This window comes from Vanessa tameamea, chromosome 4 (genome assembly GCF_037043105.1).
Source record: "Vanessa tameamea isolate UH-Manoa-2023 chromosome 4, ilVanTame1 primary haplotype, whole genome shotgun sequence".
Lineage (NCBI taxonomy): Eukaryota > Metazoa > Arthropoda > Insecta > Lepidoptera > Nymphalidae > Vanessa > Vanessa tameamea.
The window spans coordinates 10,195,663-10,209,877 of record NC_087312.1 but is presented as its reverse complement, the minus strand read 5'-3'; the positions used below and the strand labels follow the sequence as shown (position 1 = coordinate 10,209,877).

At 30.4% G+C, this 14,215-nt stretch overlaps 3 protein-coding genes across 3 annotated transcripts; 1 reads left to right on the top strand and 2 right to left on the bottom strand.

Annotated features, from left to right (window-relative positions):
- Positions 1 to 8,870: 8,870 nt before the first annotated feature.
- LOC113395176 (coiled-coil domain-containing protein 43) lies at positions 8,871 to 10,527 on the bottom strand. The gene is made up of 4 exons (XM_026632747.2): positions 10,266 to 10,527; positions 9,958 to 10,179; positions 9,724 to 9,869; positions 8,871 to 9,328 (listed from the first exon to the last, which is right to left on the bottom strand). Exons 1-4 carry the CDS (start codon positions 10,428 to 10,430, stop codon positions 9,256 to 9,258), a joined length of 606 nt encoding a protein of 201 aa, XP_026488532.1. The 5' UTR covers positions 10,431 to 10,527; the 3' UTR covers positions 8,871 to 9,255.
- Positions 10,528 to 10,742: 215 nt separating this feature from the next.
- LOC113395167 (proteasome subunit alpha type-7-1) lies at positions 10,743 to 11,818 on the top strand. Its single transcript, XM_026632734.2, has 3 exons — positions 10,743 to 10,978; positions 11,051 to 11,521; positions 11,601 to 11,818. Exons 1-3 carry the CDS (start codon positions 10,877 to 10,879, stop codon positions 11,775 to 11,777), a joined length of 750 nt encoding a protein of 249 aa, XP_026488519.1. The 5' UTR covers positions 10,743 to 10,876; the 3' UTR covers positions 11,778 to 11,818.
- Positions 11,819 to 11,851: 33 nt separating this feature from the next.
- On the bottom strand, positions 11,852 to 13,412 carry LOC113394124 (uncharacterized). Its single transcript, XM_064220543.1, has 5 exons — positions 12,954 to 13,412; positions 12,739 to 12,877; positions 12,400 to 12,659; positions 12,070 to 12,366; positions 11,852 to 12,001 (listed from the first exon to the last, which is right to left on the bottom strand). The coding sequence occupies exons 1-5, from the start codon at positions 13,323 to 13,325 to the stop codon at positions 11,852 to 11,854; spliced, it is 1,218 nt and encodes a 405-aa protein (XP_064076613.1). The 5' UTR covers positions 13,326 to 13,412.
- Positions 13,413 to 14,215: the final 803 nt, after the last annotated feature.

Here is a 14,215-nt window from a genome sequence, read left to right as displayed (position 1 = left end):
ATTGAAGAACATCCGATCGCAATAAACGAGTATTTTCCAATAGTTCTCAATCGTAATATAAAATACGAAAATCTTTATACAATAACAGAATTTGTTTTAAATGTAATTTAACTTGCATTAGTAAAACCAATTACTCATATGACGAACCGTTGAAAATATTTATGAAAATCGGAAATGAAACTTCTTGTTGAATTTTGACTACTTCATTAATTTGTCGAAATAAATAGTATATGTCTATCGGATAAGCATTGAAGTGCAATTTACTGTACTCATGTTAAGTATAAATTTTCAATCGTTGCAAGAGTCAAAATTTTCAATCTTTGACCACCTAGTTTAAATCGACTTGTTTATCAAAGTAATAGACGATATAATTTTTACCATTTTTTTTATCAATTTATACCTTATATCCATCCATCTGTAAAAAAATAAAAAATATTATTTCTACATAAATATTACATTTGGGAATATACATATAATCTCGCTTACTTAATGTATTAATGCTATGTCTCCTAAAAAATTGCTAAAGAATAATAGTTTTGTTTTTTTTTAGTTGCATATATACTTGATACTTTATATATGTATTTATTACTGTGGTAAGGGCATAGCCCTACTCTCATGTAGCGTTTTCTTGCAATGTCAAATATACAGACATAATTTTAGGAAATATATTAGGATTTAACAACAATTCCTATGGAATAATTTGCTTTATTTACAGCATTTCTGGCACCCATATACAGATATACTGTGTATATCAGAAAGAAATATAGCGAGAGAGATCTGTGCACCCAGACCACATGAATGTTGATAAAACAGCATCAATCACATTTTGACGTTTGATTTTACTTCATTCCATTTTTATTGCGGAAACTTATTTGCTGGATCCGTAGGAAATATTTTTATGAGAAAAAAATAAACGTTATTTGAGCATTCAATATTATATTATGGAATCATTAAAGATATCATATTTTTAAGGTACTAATTTAGGTACATACTGTAAAATATACAGACAAATAAAAATTACTCTGTTAGTTAAATTACATTAAATTACTCTGTTTATTAAATATACTTATACCATTTTTTAGTAAATGTTAGAAATTTAAAATAAGTATATTTTTTTCGATATAGCTCTTATAACGATTTGTATAAAACTACCAGAATTTAATGGAACCTAATCATAGTAAATTGAAAATACGCGCGTTGGCGCGTTATGAAATTCTCAAAAATATTTTTTCTAATATTTATGATTTTATCCGATAGTCTATTATTACCTACATGGAAATAGTGCTAAGATGTTTGTATGTACATATATACATATGGTCAACGGCAGGCTTATTATAAAATTTTACTTATTAGACACAATTTCCTTAAATAATGCAGTAAAAAATCACAAGCCAAAATATTCACTAACATACAGAAAACAACATCTTGCGGAAATCCTCAGTTTGAAAAAGTCGTATCACATTCTCATCTCGCGCGGATAATCCAAGTAAGTAATACGATACGTTACTAAGCTAGAAACAGCTTAGAATGTACGATCTACAGACTTATACCTACGTTCGTTATTTTTTAAACGCTTCACAGACATAATAACATTGTTATATCTCGTTAAAATATAATATATTGTGAAAATAAATAATGTATTTATATATTACATTTCTTTGATTCTGTTGTATGTTATTAGTTTGTGTTTTGCCTAAAATATATTTACTAATGTTCACATTAAATATTCAATAAATTACTTAGTACTTTAGTTGGTAGTAATAGTACTTAGTACTTACTTAGGAAGATGAACCACATTTCCATATATGTATGTATTAAAATTCATCACGTCTGAAAAAACATCATTTTATTTACAAGATACCTACTTGGAGGCATTAATTTTTTTAGAAAAGTAAGGTATTTTGTTCACACTGGTTTTTCTCAGTAGAATCTACATTCCGAACAAGCGGTAACTTAACATTAATTTCAATACTGTAAAACGACATTTCAACGATGCATTCATAAAAATGAGACTAATGAAAACAAAACTTTTCAATTTAGTTACTCAGCTTGTATTATAAATGTAGTTAGAAATTAAAATTGTGTTACAAATCGTTAAAAAGATACGAACCATTTGTTTTCTAAATAAATGAACGTACATTAATGCTATTTAATCCTGAAAAACTGAATGGGTACTGAGATAAAGACCAGCGAGGGTCGCGGGTCGACGCTAATCTGTTTAAATTTCGCTCCAACTCGTAAGTATAAACCCTGTTAACATAACCGTAAAACTGTCCACGTGTGCCTCTGCATAATCCTCATGAAAAGGATTGCGTCATGCTTACGCGGCTAATCAAATTCAGATTGATATTTTTTGACGGATTACATTAATTTTATTTACGAAATAATAATAAATTATCCTTTAAGGTGAACATACATTGCGTAGATTTTTTTCAAGTACTAGATACATAACAGTACTAAATAGTAGACATTTGACTGGCATTTACTTATCCAACTAAATATCGGTTGAATAACATCAACATTAAAGCGCCATCGACGGCTACTAAATACAAAATAACTTTATTGTATAAAATTTAAAGAAAATAATTATATTAACACTAGTCATGACTACTTCTCATGGGTACACTAGGGTCTACATAAAACATTTATATCGTAATACTAACTGTATTGGATTACGCGGAGCACATTAGCAAAGCCAGAGTGATTTTTTTTTCATTTTGTTCACTAGTTAAAACCCTTCTGAATCAATTATTGAAAATTCATCTATATTAAGTAAAACTATAACTGTAATGTAGATCCTTCGAGAAAAACTGGCAAGAAACTCAGTCGTTACTCTAAAAATACAAAGTTATTTTAGTTAAATAAAATTGTGTTTATAATATATCCTGCCTGAAAGGCAAGAAGTATTAGCTCCACGCTTTTTATCATGTTTTAAAAATATAATTTAATGGAGATCAATTATGAGAGCCGACATGGCCCAGTGGTTAGAACGCGTGCATCTTAACCGATGATTTCGGGTTCAAACCCAGGCAAGTACCACTGAATTTCATGTGCTTAATTTGTGTTTATAATTCATCTCGTGCTCGGCGGTAGAGGAAAATATCGTGATGAAACCTGCATGTGTCTAATTTCAACGAAATTCTGCCACATGTGTATTCCACTAACCCGCATTGGAGCAGCGTGGTGGAATATACTCCAAACCTTCTCCTCAAAGGGAGAGGAGGCCTTAGCCCAGCAGTGGGAAATTTACAGACTGCTAATGGAGATCAATTCTGTATTTTTCGAAAATTGATTGAATGTTATAGAAATGTAAAAAAACATTAAAATAATCCTAAAACGTGCTAAAGCGTGTGACAATGAATTTAAGAAAATGGCTTCGCAAACTATTTATACACATAGATTTTTACAAATTTGTGATAAATTAAAATAGTTATTATAAGTAGATATACCTGAAACAGTAAGATAGACACATCCCGTTACGGAGTTTTCGGTAGACGTTTTTAAGACCTATGATTTTTGGGTACTTTTTTTTTTATTGTATCTCCTAAGGTTTTGTCATTGTTAGCTACATAAGCGTACAAAAATACATTTTTAACAAAACAATTTCTTATAAAACACCATCATAGTTAAGCCATTTTGTACAAAACATTTACAAATTTCATACACAAATCTTTCTCGTGTATTGCTCTTTCTATTAGTGAAAACTGAAAAGTGTAACAAAACTGCTTGAGTAGTTTAAAAAAAGAACGAAAACGAGTATGTTTTATACTATTTATAGATATAGATTTAATTGGATAAAGATTAATACCTAATCATGACACGAATATCATCATTTTTCAACGTAGTTAGATATACAGCCTCACAGACTTTATTGTGAGTACTAATGAGTATTGTAATCATATATGCACCTACTAAGTATAATATTTTATTGAGATCGATAGTTTTTGCAGCGCAAGCCAAATAAATGACATATTTTATAAGCAAAATTCGACGCCTTATGTTACATTAGGTATAGCTTTTTTCATAGGAATTACAAGTTTTTTTTTAATAAACTGTAGCTCACATTACTCCAGAATAATTTAGCTTTTCATAATATGTAATTTTCTTTTCTAAACGATTGAGCTGGTTTTTAATTTTCTCCATTACAAACAACGAATGTGACTTACATTTACATTATAGTTAATTTGTAATAAAAGGTAGGTATTTAATTATCCTCGCTTTTAAGCTGCGATCATTATAAAATTAATTACCTAGTTAAAATTTCGTTACGTTATATGCCATAAAAACTATTTTCCCTTACTTATACATGTTGGTACATTGACCTCAGCCAGCGGCATCTTAGTTAAACCCTTTGAAATACCGTTACGGAATGAAAAACTGTCGGGATGTAGAGCGAGCGTTGACCGTTTAAAGTATAGTAGGCTCGAGCTTCCTGAGGGTAAATTTGCGTGAAAAACACATTTCACTTGGAAGACACGTTTAATGTAAAAATTCTTGTAGCGTGTTTAAATATATTTTATTAGAAAATGAAAAAAAAAAAAGCTCAGTTTTTTTTAATATCTACTATTGTTTTGTAAACATGTTTTGTAGATTATATATAGTAATTGTGTGGTAATTAGAAATTTATTTAATTCCTAAAAGAAGTTTGGTTTGTTGTTTAGGGTTAAATTTTTGTTACACATATTTACTATAATAATTAAATATTCTGTAGTAAATAAATTTACTTTATTTCCATAGAAATTGAAACAATAAACTTAAATAAGACTTTATAGATGAAAATGGTCAAACGAACTTATTCCTTAGTTCTCACTTCACAGTAAGTATCTCAAAGCAGCTTACGGGGGCGCAGCCGTACACCAACTTTTCCTTTCACGGAATAAAATAGAACCTCACATAAAAGCATAACAGGATAACTTTTTACACTTTAACTTTGCAGATGGTTTTCACTTTTTCGGACTTTAAAATTACGAAGCGGGATTCTTTTGTCTTGCAGCATTATGCTATTTATATAGAAGGTACCTTTAAAATATTATATTAACGGCGCTTTGTTCGATAGACAAGCGAAATTAAGAGGAAATTTATTTTTATAATAAAGTAAAGTAGTTTTTTCCAAACGCATGCAGACTTTCTTACCATATTTTAATTCCAACCAACGATAGACTTTAAACACAACTTTGATGGTCGTACCCGCATTGGAACGAGTTCCAGTTAATGAAAATGAAAAATATTTAAATAACAAAGAACAATTTTTTTATTCTATACCTACGTAATATAATCAAGCTACGTAACGCACTACTTATGATGCAAGGAGAAGGAACGTTTAACGCGGGTGAAGCCGTAACAAATAGCTAGTGTATCTATGAAGCGTAGTGTATTTAATTCCACACTGTAACATGACGATTCAAAGCGCTTTTCTGAGCCTTTTTTATTTATTTATGCATAAAAGTTTAAAAAACAAAATACTTATAGGATATATAATATATGCTAACAAAGACTTAGATCTAGGTACGGTATCTACAGAATATTAATGCCAGTTGAACATTTTGTGTATACATTATCATAACTGACTTAGAAAGTATGATTTCTTAATGTTAAGAGGAGTAATATGGTTTCCGTACATCAGTGGGTAATCCATTAACCAGGCGAGGAACTAGGTAAGCATTCGTACGCACGCCATACCAATTGCGCGCGCTCGGAGTGCATAACCAGCACTCATAAGCCTACTTGAATAAAGAATATTTTGATCTTTCATTTACCAAGTATTAAATTATTGCTCGCTTTACATAAAATTATAAGCGTTTAATAATTTAATTGTGATGAGCTTTTGTCAAACGTTGCGTTGCGTTATATTTATTATGTAAAGCGACTAAAGGTTTTCTTTTGCATAATTCAACGAAAAGAGTCGGATGATTACTTTGGTTGTGGCTTCACAGCAATATTTTAATGTTACATGTTGGGACTGAAACCTCTGCAAGCACAAATACATTTTGAGTAAATGGATTTTAAAGACCCGGTAATTAAGTAACGTGTTGTGATACACGTACATATATATTGAGGTAAGTACTATAATTAGTAGACTTTGAGAGCTAATTTTACGATTTATATTTAACGTACATTGAGGACACCGCTGCAGATGCAGCATTGATTGCTTCGCTGTATCGTATGAATAATCAAGGCACATTACTACTCTAGGATGGTGAGAAATTTGTAAGTAATAATTCATGCCGAACGGTGATTTCATTTTATGATGTTTATTATCTTATGTACTCGATTTTTAAGTGCTTATATTAATGCGCTTTAATATTACAATTTTGGTCCTTGGTCTTGAACTCTTCTGTATCGTAATTTTGCGTAATGGATCAGATCCGACTGTGTGATATGCTCGTCAGCTGGATTGGTCATCGGTATTAGCTGCTGCACGTCACCAATATCCCAGTGTCTGAAAACGAAAGTCTTCAACCAGTGCGTCCTACCGGTCATGATCTACTGATCTACGCAGCCGAGAGGTGGACCCTTACAGTGCGGCTGGTACACAAATTTAAAGTCTCTCAGCGGGCTATGGAGAGAGCTAAGCTTGACGTTTCTCCGACAAATCAAATCCGGAACGAGGTGATCCGACAGAGAACGAAGGTAGTCGACGTAGCACAGAGGATTACCCAGCTGAAGTGGCAGTGGGCTGGTCACATCTGTTGAAAAACCGATAGCCGTTGGGGCAAGAAGGTTCTAGAGTGGACACCGCGAATCGGCAAGCGTAGTGTGGGACGCCCTGTGACACGGTGGAGTGATAATATATGGAAGGTGGCTGGTAGGAAGTGGATGATAAGGGCCGAAGATCTGGCTCAGTGCCGCGCCTTAGGGGACGCCTATGTCCAGCAGTGGACTAATACAGCCTTATTATGATGATGATGATGATTAGCTGTTGACTCGATTAATGAGAAAGTCGATTTTTAATACTCTCACTCAGTGATACGATACCCATGCTCCTTTAAGACCAGTTAAAATGAAACAACTTCCAGCACAGTGGTTGTCGGACGAATTAAAATGTCTGATTGAGAAAAAACACCATGCTAAATACAAATTTAAGATGCACGACACTGACGCTAATCGCGATATAGAAAAGTTTGGAATCGATTTAATACAGCATGTAGTGACGCTTAACGACGCTCTATCCACAAATCTGAAAAATCTCGAAAACGGGGACACTACAAAAACCTTAAAATTTATAGAAACGCTTGAAGTTGGTAAATCATCACATAACTCAATTGACGTCGAGCTTTTAAATAAGCATTTCGCTTCCCTTGTGTACTCGATAGTGTTGATAAAAATCGCAGGCTTAATATTCTTTCCTCGCAACTAACTTCTAAATTACCACCGTTAACATTCTGCTTTATCACTGAATGTGATGTTAAGAAGAACATATTATCCATGTCTTCGAATGACGTTAGTACTGACTGCATAAGCCTTAAAATTATTATTCCAATCCTAGACATTGTTGGCCCTATTTTACTGCATCCTAAATTATTCCCTCACTCGTAGCACATTTCCTGATACTTGGAAAGATGCTCAAATCATACCACTTCCCAAAAAACCTAATCCTATCAATCATTCAGATTTCTGACCAATTTCCATTCTTCCGTTCCTTTCCATGTAGTTAAACACTTTATTCTCACTCACTCCATTCTCAGCCCTCTCTAATCCAGCTTCCGTGCAGGTATAGTACGGTCTCAGCTCTTGTTAATGTTACTGATGACATTCGTCCAGCCATGGATAACAAACAACTCACAATTTTGATTAATTTGGATTTTAGCAACACATTTAACTGCGTTTATCATGAGATCCTTTTGAGTTTGTTAGGATCTATTAATATCTCCATCAGATTGGTTTCAAATTGTATACTTTACCTTAATGAGACTTTCTCCTCATTATGTGAAAAATTTTAATTTCTCTGGTACCCTTCCTTATATACATATATACATATCTAAGCAATACCTTATGCTCAAAATGCCTGTGCACAAAACAAAATTTCTGAATAACTCATTTACTGTACGGGCTATAAAGTTATGGAATGCCCTTCCAGAAAACATTAAACAATTTATATTAATTTGCATATCTAACAGCTGTTAAAAATTATTACCTAAATAATAATTTAGATGACTTAAATTAATTTCCTTGCATTGTAACATTTTACTATCTTAAAATATTTATTTTTATTAGTGTATAATATTCGTATATATATATATATATATATACATATATTATTATTCACTTTTGCATCATGCATATGGGGGTTAAAATTATCGCAAATAGTCATCCCTATCACCTCCTAACGGGAATACGTCGAATTACCAATAACCCTGTATATTATATACGAATATTATATATAATATATAAATATTAAGTATAAGTATTAGATTGTAAATTTTTGTATGTAAGTTTATGACAGCATCACCTACCCAGATTGTTTTTAAAAATCTTTCTTAGATTGAGTTGTCTAGAAGAGATGGCTATTCATCCGTTGTAAAAAGTATCAAATATTTGTATTTATTTTTACTACTATTTTATTTTTTATGTGTTTAATCGTAAGATTTCGGTATTTTATGTTTGTGGAGTACAATAATGTATATTAATATTAACATTATTTGGAAATTAAAAGATAATACAAGTAATATAAAAGGTACCGTGTGATATTTCCAGCCTTGTAAAATATTCTTAATAAAATATTTGATATAATGTACTTATAATGTAATATCTTATCATATCATTACTTTGAATAGATGTCAAAAATATAGTTATTACACAGAATTATATTCAGTGCAATATTCTATACAATTCTACCATTTTTTTTAAATAATCACTTAAAAATAAAACATAAGGTTTTTTTAAATTTAGTATTTATTTTAAATGTTCATAAATATTGTAAAATATTACAAACATTTACATAAAGTAACTAAAATACACTGTTTTATAGAGAGTAATACCATAATATTCAAAATAATGACCATGCGGTGACTATTATCATTATAATTTATCTTAACAAAATATAATCCTTCAGTAAATATACATTTGCAAATTAAACATAAAAAACTGATAATAAGATCAAATAAACAAAAAATCAAAAAAAAATCCTGTATAGTTATGTCAATGAAATACAGTCCAGGTTTTTAATAGATTTGCAAAAAAACTACATAAAAGTTTCCAACTTATTCGCTAACAGTTTTAGCAGCCTGTTGGGTTTCAGACATTTAAAGTTGCTTGCTATCTCTTTCTTTCGCCTTTTTGTGTTTTGCGTTTATCTTTCTTTTCTTCTTTCAATGCTTTTTGTTTCTCTCTGAAATTTAATAAAAAATTAAATGTTTATTATATTATGATACATACTTATCAAAAAACATTGCATATTTTGCTAAAATTATTATTGACTAATTTATTTAGGTTTTCATTTAACCAAATTAAACATATATATACATATTTTAATAGAGATGTTTATTTCAATGGAAATATTTTATAGACAAATCATCTTAGTAATTGATGTATATTGAGTCTTAATGTCAATTAAAATTACAAGCACAGAAACTAATCAAGTATAACTGCTAAAAAGATGTGCTCATAGAGAATTCAGAATTGTTGAGTTCTCTTCAACATTTGCATTATTATTAAATTATACACAAAAAAAGAAATGTAATATAAAAAATTGTCATCTGTTATCAATAAATGTATAAAACATACCTATCTTCTTTGTCTTTTTCTTTTTTACGTTGAGCTTCGAGTCGAGCATGCTCTCTTCGTTCACGAGCAGCAGCAGCAACATCTAATGCATTCGTATTTCTAACTAAATCTTGGCGATCGCTTTCCTCTTCATGTTCTTGGTCTTGCTGAAAAATATAGGTATGTTACGTATTATATTAAACATACAATGAAAGAAAAACAAAACAAGTTTCATTTTAGACTGGGCTTAGCTACCTCATTATCAGACAGCTGACTATACTGAGATAATATAGCTTCTCGTATTCTCTTCTCTTCTTCTGTATACTCACGACGAGCAGTAGTTGCTAAAGACTGAGATTCCAATAACTTCGCTAACTGAATGTCAACGTCTGCTGCACATTTTGGATTTTCTTCTTTAGGTTTATACAACTCCCACTTATCTAATATTTCATTAACATGATCTGATATGTCTTTGTCCTAAAAGGAATTAAATTTTTTCTCTTAGAAATTTGTAATAAAACGCATTGGAAAAAATATTCTAACCATTACGTTAAATTACTTACAACAATCTCAGATAGTATGCCTTCTAATGCGTCTTTTTTTTCATCTAAAGTTTCTTCACTTTCTAAAATACCTGATATATATGATCCAAATACTCCTTCATCAGTTTTTAATGATCTTAGTTTATCACTTAACCATGGGCCAAATTCGCCTTCGGCAGTCGCCATGTTGACATTATGACTATTTCAATTCATCAATCATCAATATTCTCCTTCTTATCTTTGACATTATTTGTCAGATTCTATAGATAATAAAATCATTCTCTGAGAGTCGCTATAGATGTTTTTTAATAATCATACGTATACGGAAAGGAATAATAAATAAAACTTTTTCACAACTATTAAATGCACTTAAAAATAAAATCCTATTTGCTAAATAAAATCTGGAAACGTGTTTTTTCTGATGACTTTTAGGTAGTATAGTGTGTGCCCAACTTTTTTTAACTCTATGAAATATACTTTGTCTTTTCTCAAAAATGACAAGTTATGAAGTTACGAGTTAAATTGTCTCGTCATGATATAGTCTGTACTCTGTTAATCGAAGTTGTCTTGTTTCGGTGTAGCAATTACTAAGCATATTCTATTTGTTAACATTTTCACAAGAACATTTAACAATGTCTGCTAGATACGATAGAGCTATTACAGTTTTTTCACCCGACGGTCATTTACTACAAGTAGAATACGCACAAGAAGCTGTCCGAAAGGGATCAACTGCGGTATGTACCTCTGTAAAGTTAAAACTTAAAACTTAGATTTTACTTTCTTTAAAGCAAAACTATTTATTTTAGGTTGGTGTTAGAGGAAAGGATGTCGTTGTATTAGGTGTTGAAAAAAAATCTGTTGCTAAACTTCAAGAAGAACGAACTGTACGAAAGATATGTCTACTCGACGATCATGTTGTTATGGCATTTGCCGGCTTAACTGCAGACGCACGTATTCTCATTAATCGCGCACAAATTGAGTGTCAGTCTCATAAGCTAACAGTAGAAGATCCTGTTACACTTGAATACATAACAAGGTATATTGCTGGACTCAAGCAAAAGTACACTCAAAGTAATGGACGTAGACCATTTGGTATATCATGTCTGATTGGAGGATTTGACTATGATGGTTTTCCACATCTCTTTCAAACTGAACCATCTGGGATATACTATGAATGGAAAGCAAATGCTACTGGTAGATCTGCCAAAACTGTCCGTGAATTTTTAGAAAAAAACTATACTGCTGATGAGGTAGCCACTGAAAATGGTGCAGTAAAGGTAAATTTATAATTTCATTATTATAGTTCATCAGTATGTAATAAGCTTAACATGTATTAATTATAATGTTTTTTTATAGCTCGCTATTCGTGCCCTCCTTGAAGTAGTTCAATCTGGGCAGAAAAACTTAGAAATTGCAGTAATGAGACGAAATCAACCAATGCAAATGCTAGATATGGATACTATAAATTCATATGTCTCTATTATTGAAAAGGAAAAAGAAGAAGAAGCTGAAAAGAAGAAACAGAAGAAATAATTTTTTTTAAATAACTACTTTAATACATTGCAAAAATTTTACACGAATTTTTAATTTCATACAATACAAATAACTTAAGAATTTAATAAATCAATAGTTTGAGAAATTTGAGAGTAAAGTTCCCTAAAATTAGATAAACCTTCTTGGTTAGAACTTTTATTATCTATTATATCATATAACATTTGGTCCCATTCACCATGATAATGATTTATGTCATTATCTTTCTGCAAAAAAAAAGCTTTTGTTATACAAAATAATAATATTAATAAGAATTAAAAGATAAAAAAATTACCTCGGCCATTGCACCATCATCAATCTGATTATTTACTGATGGTAAGACACAGTTTAATGAATTGCATTCATGAGATGCTTCACTGCTTTTAGCGTGTTGATCAATGTCACTGGTAATATTAAACTCAGCTAATAATTCAACATCAGATTTCTTTTCAGTAGGTTCATCAAGATCTGGCATACTAAGAAATTGAGTTGAAAAATTTTCATTGTTTGGGTGGCATGTGTCCATGTTTCCAGAAAAATCCAGAAGACCATCTTGTGACAAGTCCCTATCAAACAAAAAATCTGTATAAATCTATTCTATTCTAAGTCTAATTTTATGAATAACTTGTGAACTCAATAACTTACCCATAGTTTGTAGTGCTTGAGTTTTCATTGATACTTTGAACAGTGTCTGTATAGGATTTAATAAGACATTGATAAAGAATATAAGGAAAGGAATTTGGAGTGATAAAGTTATGTTAAGGAAAGGAAATAGGAAAAGACCTGATTTAGTAAATTCTTTTTGATGTTCCATATTAACATTGTCTGTTATAAGCCAATCAAATTCAATATTTTCTTCCTCTTCACAATAATCATCTGTCGAATCTAAAACCATTTCAACTGTTATTGATTGGATAAATATTTTGTTCATATGGTTATCTTACAATAACCAAAATAATCTTACCAACATATTGTGAGTTACAATCTTTTGATGAATTCAAAACAAGCAAATCTTGAGCTGCTTTCTTCAATGCTAAACGCAAAGCGCGACGTGCCTTTTGTAAAGGAGATATGTAAATAATTTGATCAGAATTTTCAAAATTCTAAAAAAGGGTTTTTAATTAAATTGGCTTATAAAAACTGAATTAAAGAAAAGTGAACTGAACTATGATACTGAACCTTCGGCTTAAAACCTCGTTTCATAGTTAAAGCTTTTCTAGTTATCTTATTAAGCAATTCGGGTCTACCATACTGAAAGTTATCGTGGATAAACTCATGCATGTAAGGATTACTGGAATTACACAAAGGATCCTGTAGATGAGATGTAACTTTCCGAAAGCCATATAAATTTAATTGTCTTATAAAACTGGAGATGTTAGTTGTTTTGAAGATAGAATGATCGCATTTTAAATAATGCTGGAGAACTCGATAGTTTAATAGAATTGTACGACCTGTACCACCCCATAATATTGCATCAGTATGCAAATTGAGCAAATACCATAACTTTTGTGGGAAACGCATTTGTAATATAGCATTTGTAGCTTCCTGCATTTTTACAAATTAGTTATGCAACATAAATTACTTAAAAAAAATAATTAAACACAACTTTCTCTATGCTACTGTTAAAATTCGCGCCGAATATTATTTTGCATTCGCCATATTACTTTTTAATTTGTATTATTTAAAGGTTGGTATCACATAAGTAAAGTCGAATTAACGCCGTTACAAAATATTATATTACTACAAAAAAATATTTTTTTTTATACACTCATTACATTAATTTTGTTCTAACATCACTATAATTATTAAAATACATTGTTTTGTTTTCAAAATGACATGCACATATTACTGATTAATAAAACTTATGTAGTAAGTAACCATAATAAGCTGACAAAAGTTTTATCAGCAAGTCAGATTTTTTTGTGTGATTTAATATTCTATAATGTAATCCTATAATATACTCTTATAGTATCCTTTTTTCATAGCTATTACCAGTGCACTAATGAAAAAATCAAACTTTAGGATAAACTTTTGAAGAAAGGTTAAGTTTATCAAAACAACAACCAAAAATAAGGAAATATCTATTGCGCAAATTATTAATTATCATAATCATATATGCTGAAAAGATGAATACAACACTAAAGTATATTACTACTAATAAGTTTGGATTGTTAAGCATAGCTAGATCTTAAAGCAAGAATTTTTATCTATTTTTCTTATATAAAATCTTTCTCATATATGTATTTTTTCATTTATTTCAGTAAAGACATAAAATGATAAAACATACTTATAAATTTTAACACTTGGTACACCAGCACTTTTAAATTTGTTTCCAGTCTTATAAATGATTGAAGAAAATTGACAATTCAATTTGACATAATATATTTTAATATTTTTGTTTTGACATTTGTCATTGTTCTGTTTTTGTAGAACTATGTATT

What these genes read in the sequence shown, in the direction of transcription:
- LOC113395176 (XM_026632747.2), bottom strand. Translation starts at nt 10,430, where the DNA reads ATGGCGACTGCCGAAGGCGAATTTGGCCCATGGTTAAGTGATAAACTA. An exon ending in GCATACTATCTGAGATTGTT is followed by an intron (nt 10,180 to 10,265) that starts GTAAGTAATTTA and finishes AATTCCTTTTAG; the next exon opens with GACAAAGACATATCAGATCA. An exon ending in GAAAAAGACAAAGAAGATAG is followed by an intron (nt 9,329 to 9,723) that starts GTATGTTTTATA and finishes ATTAAATTTCAG; the next exon opens with AGAGAAACAAAAAGCATTGA.
- LOC113395167 (XM_026632734.2), top strand. Translation starts at nt 10,877, where the DNA reads ATGTCTGCTAGATACGATAGAGCTATTACAGTTTTTTCACCCGACGGT. An exon ending in TCCGAAAGGGATCAACTGCG is followed by an intron (nt 10,979 to 11,050) that starts GTATGTACCTCT and finishes TATTTATTTTAG; the next exon opens with GTTGGTGTTAGAGGAAAGGA. An exon ending in CTGAAAATGGTGCAGTAAAG is followed by an intron (nt 11,522 to 11,600) that starts GTAAATTTATAA and finishes GTTTTTTTATAG; the next exon opens with CTCGCTATTCGTGCCCTCCT.
- LOC113394124 (XM_064220543.1), bottom strand. Translation starts at nt 13,325, where the DNA reads ATGCAGGAAGCTACAAATGCTATATTACAAATGCGTTTCCCACAAAAG. An exon ending in AACGAGGTTTTAAGCCGAAG is followed by an intron (nt 12,878 to 12,953) that starts GTTCAGTATCAT and finishes ACCCTTTTTTAG; the next exon opens with AATTTTGAAAATTCTGATCA. An exon ending in GTAAGTTATTGAGTTCACAA is followed by an intron (nt 12,367 to 12,399) that starts GTTATTCATAAA and finishes AGAATAGAATAG; the next exon opens with ATTTATACAGATTTTTTGTT.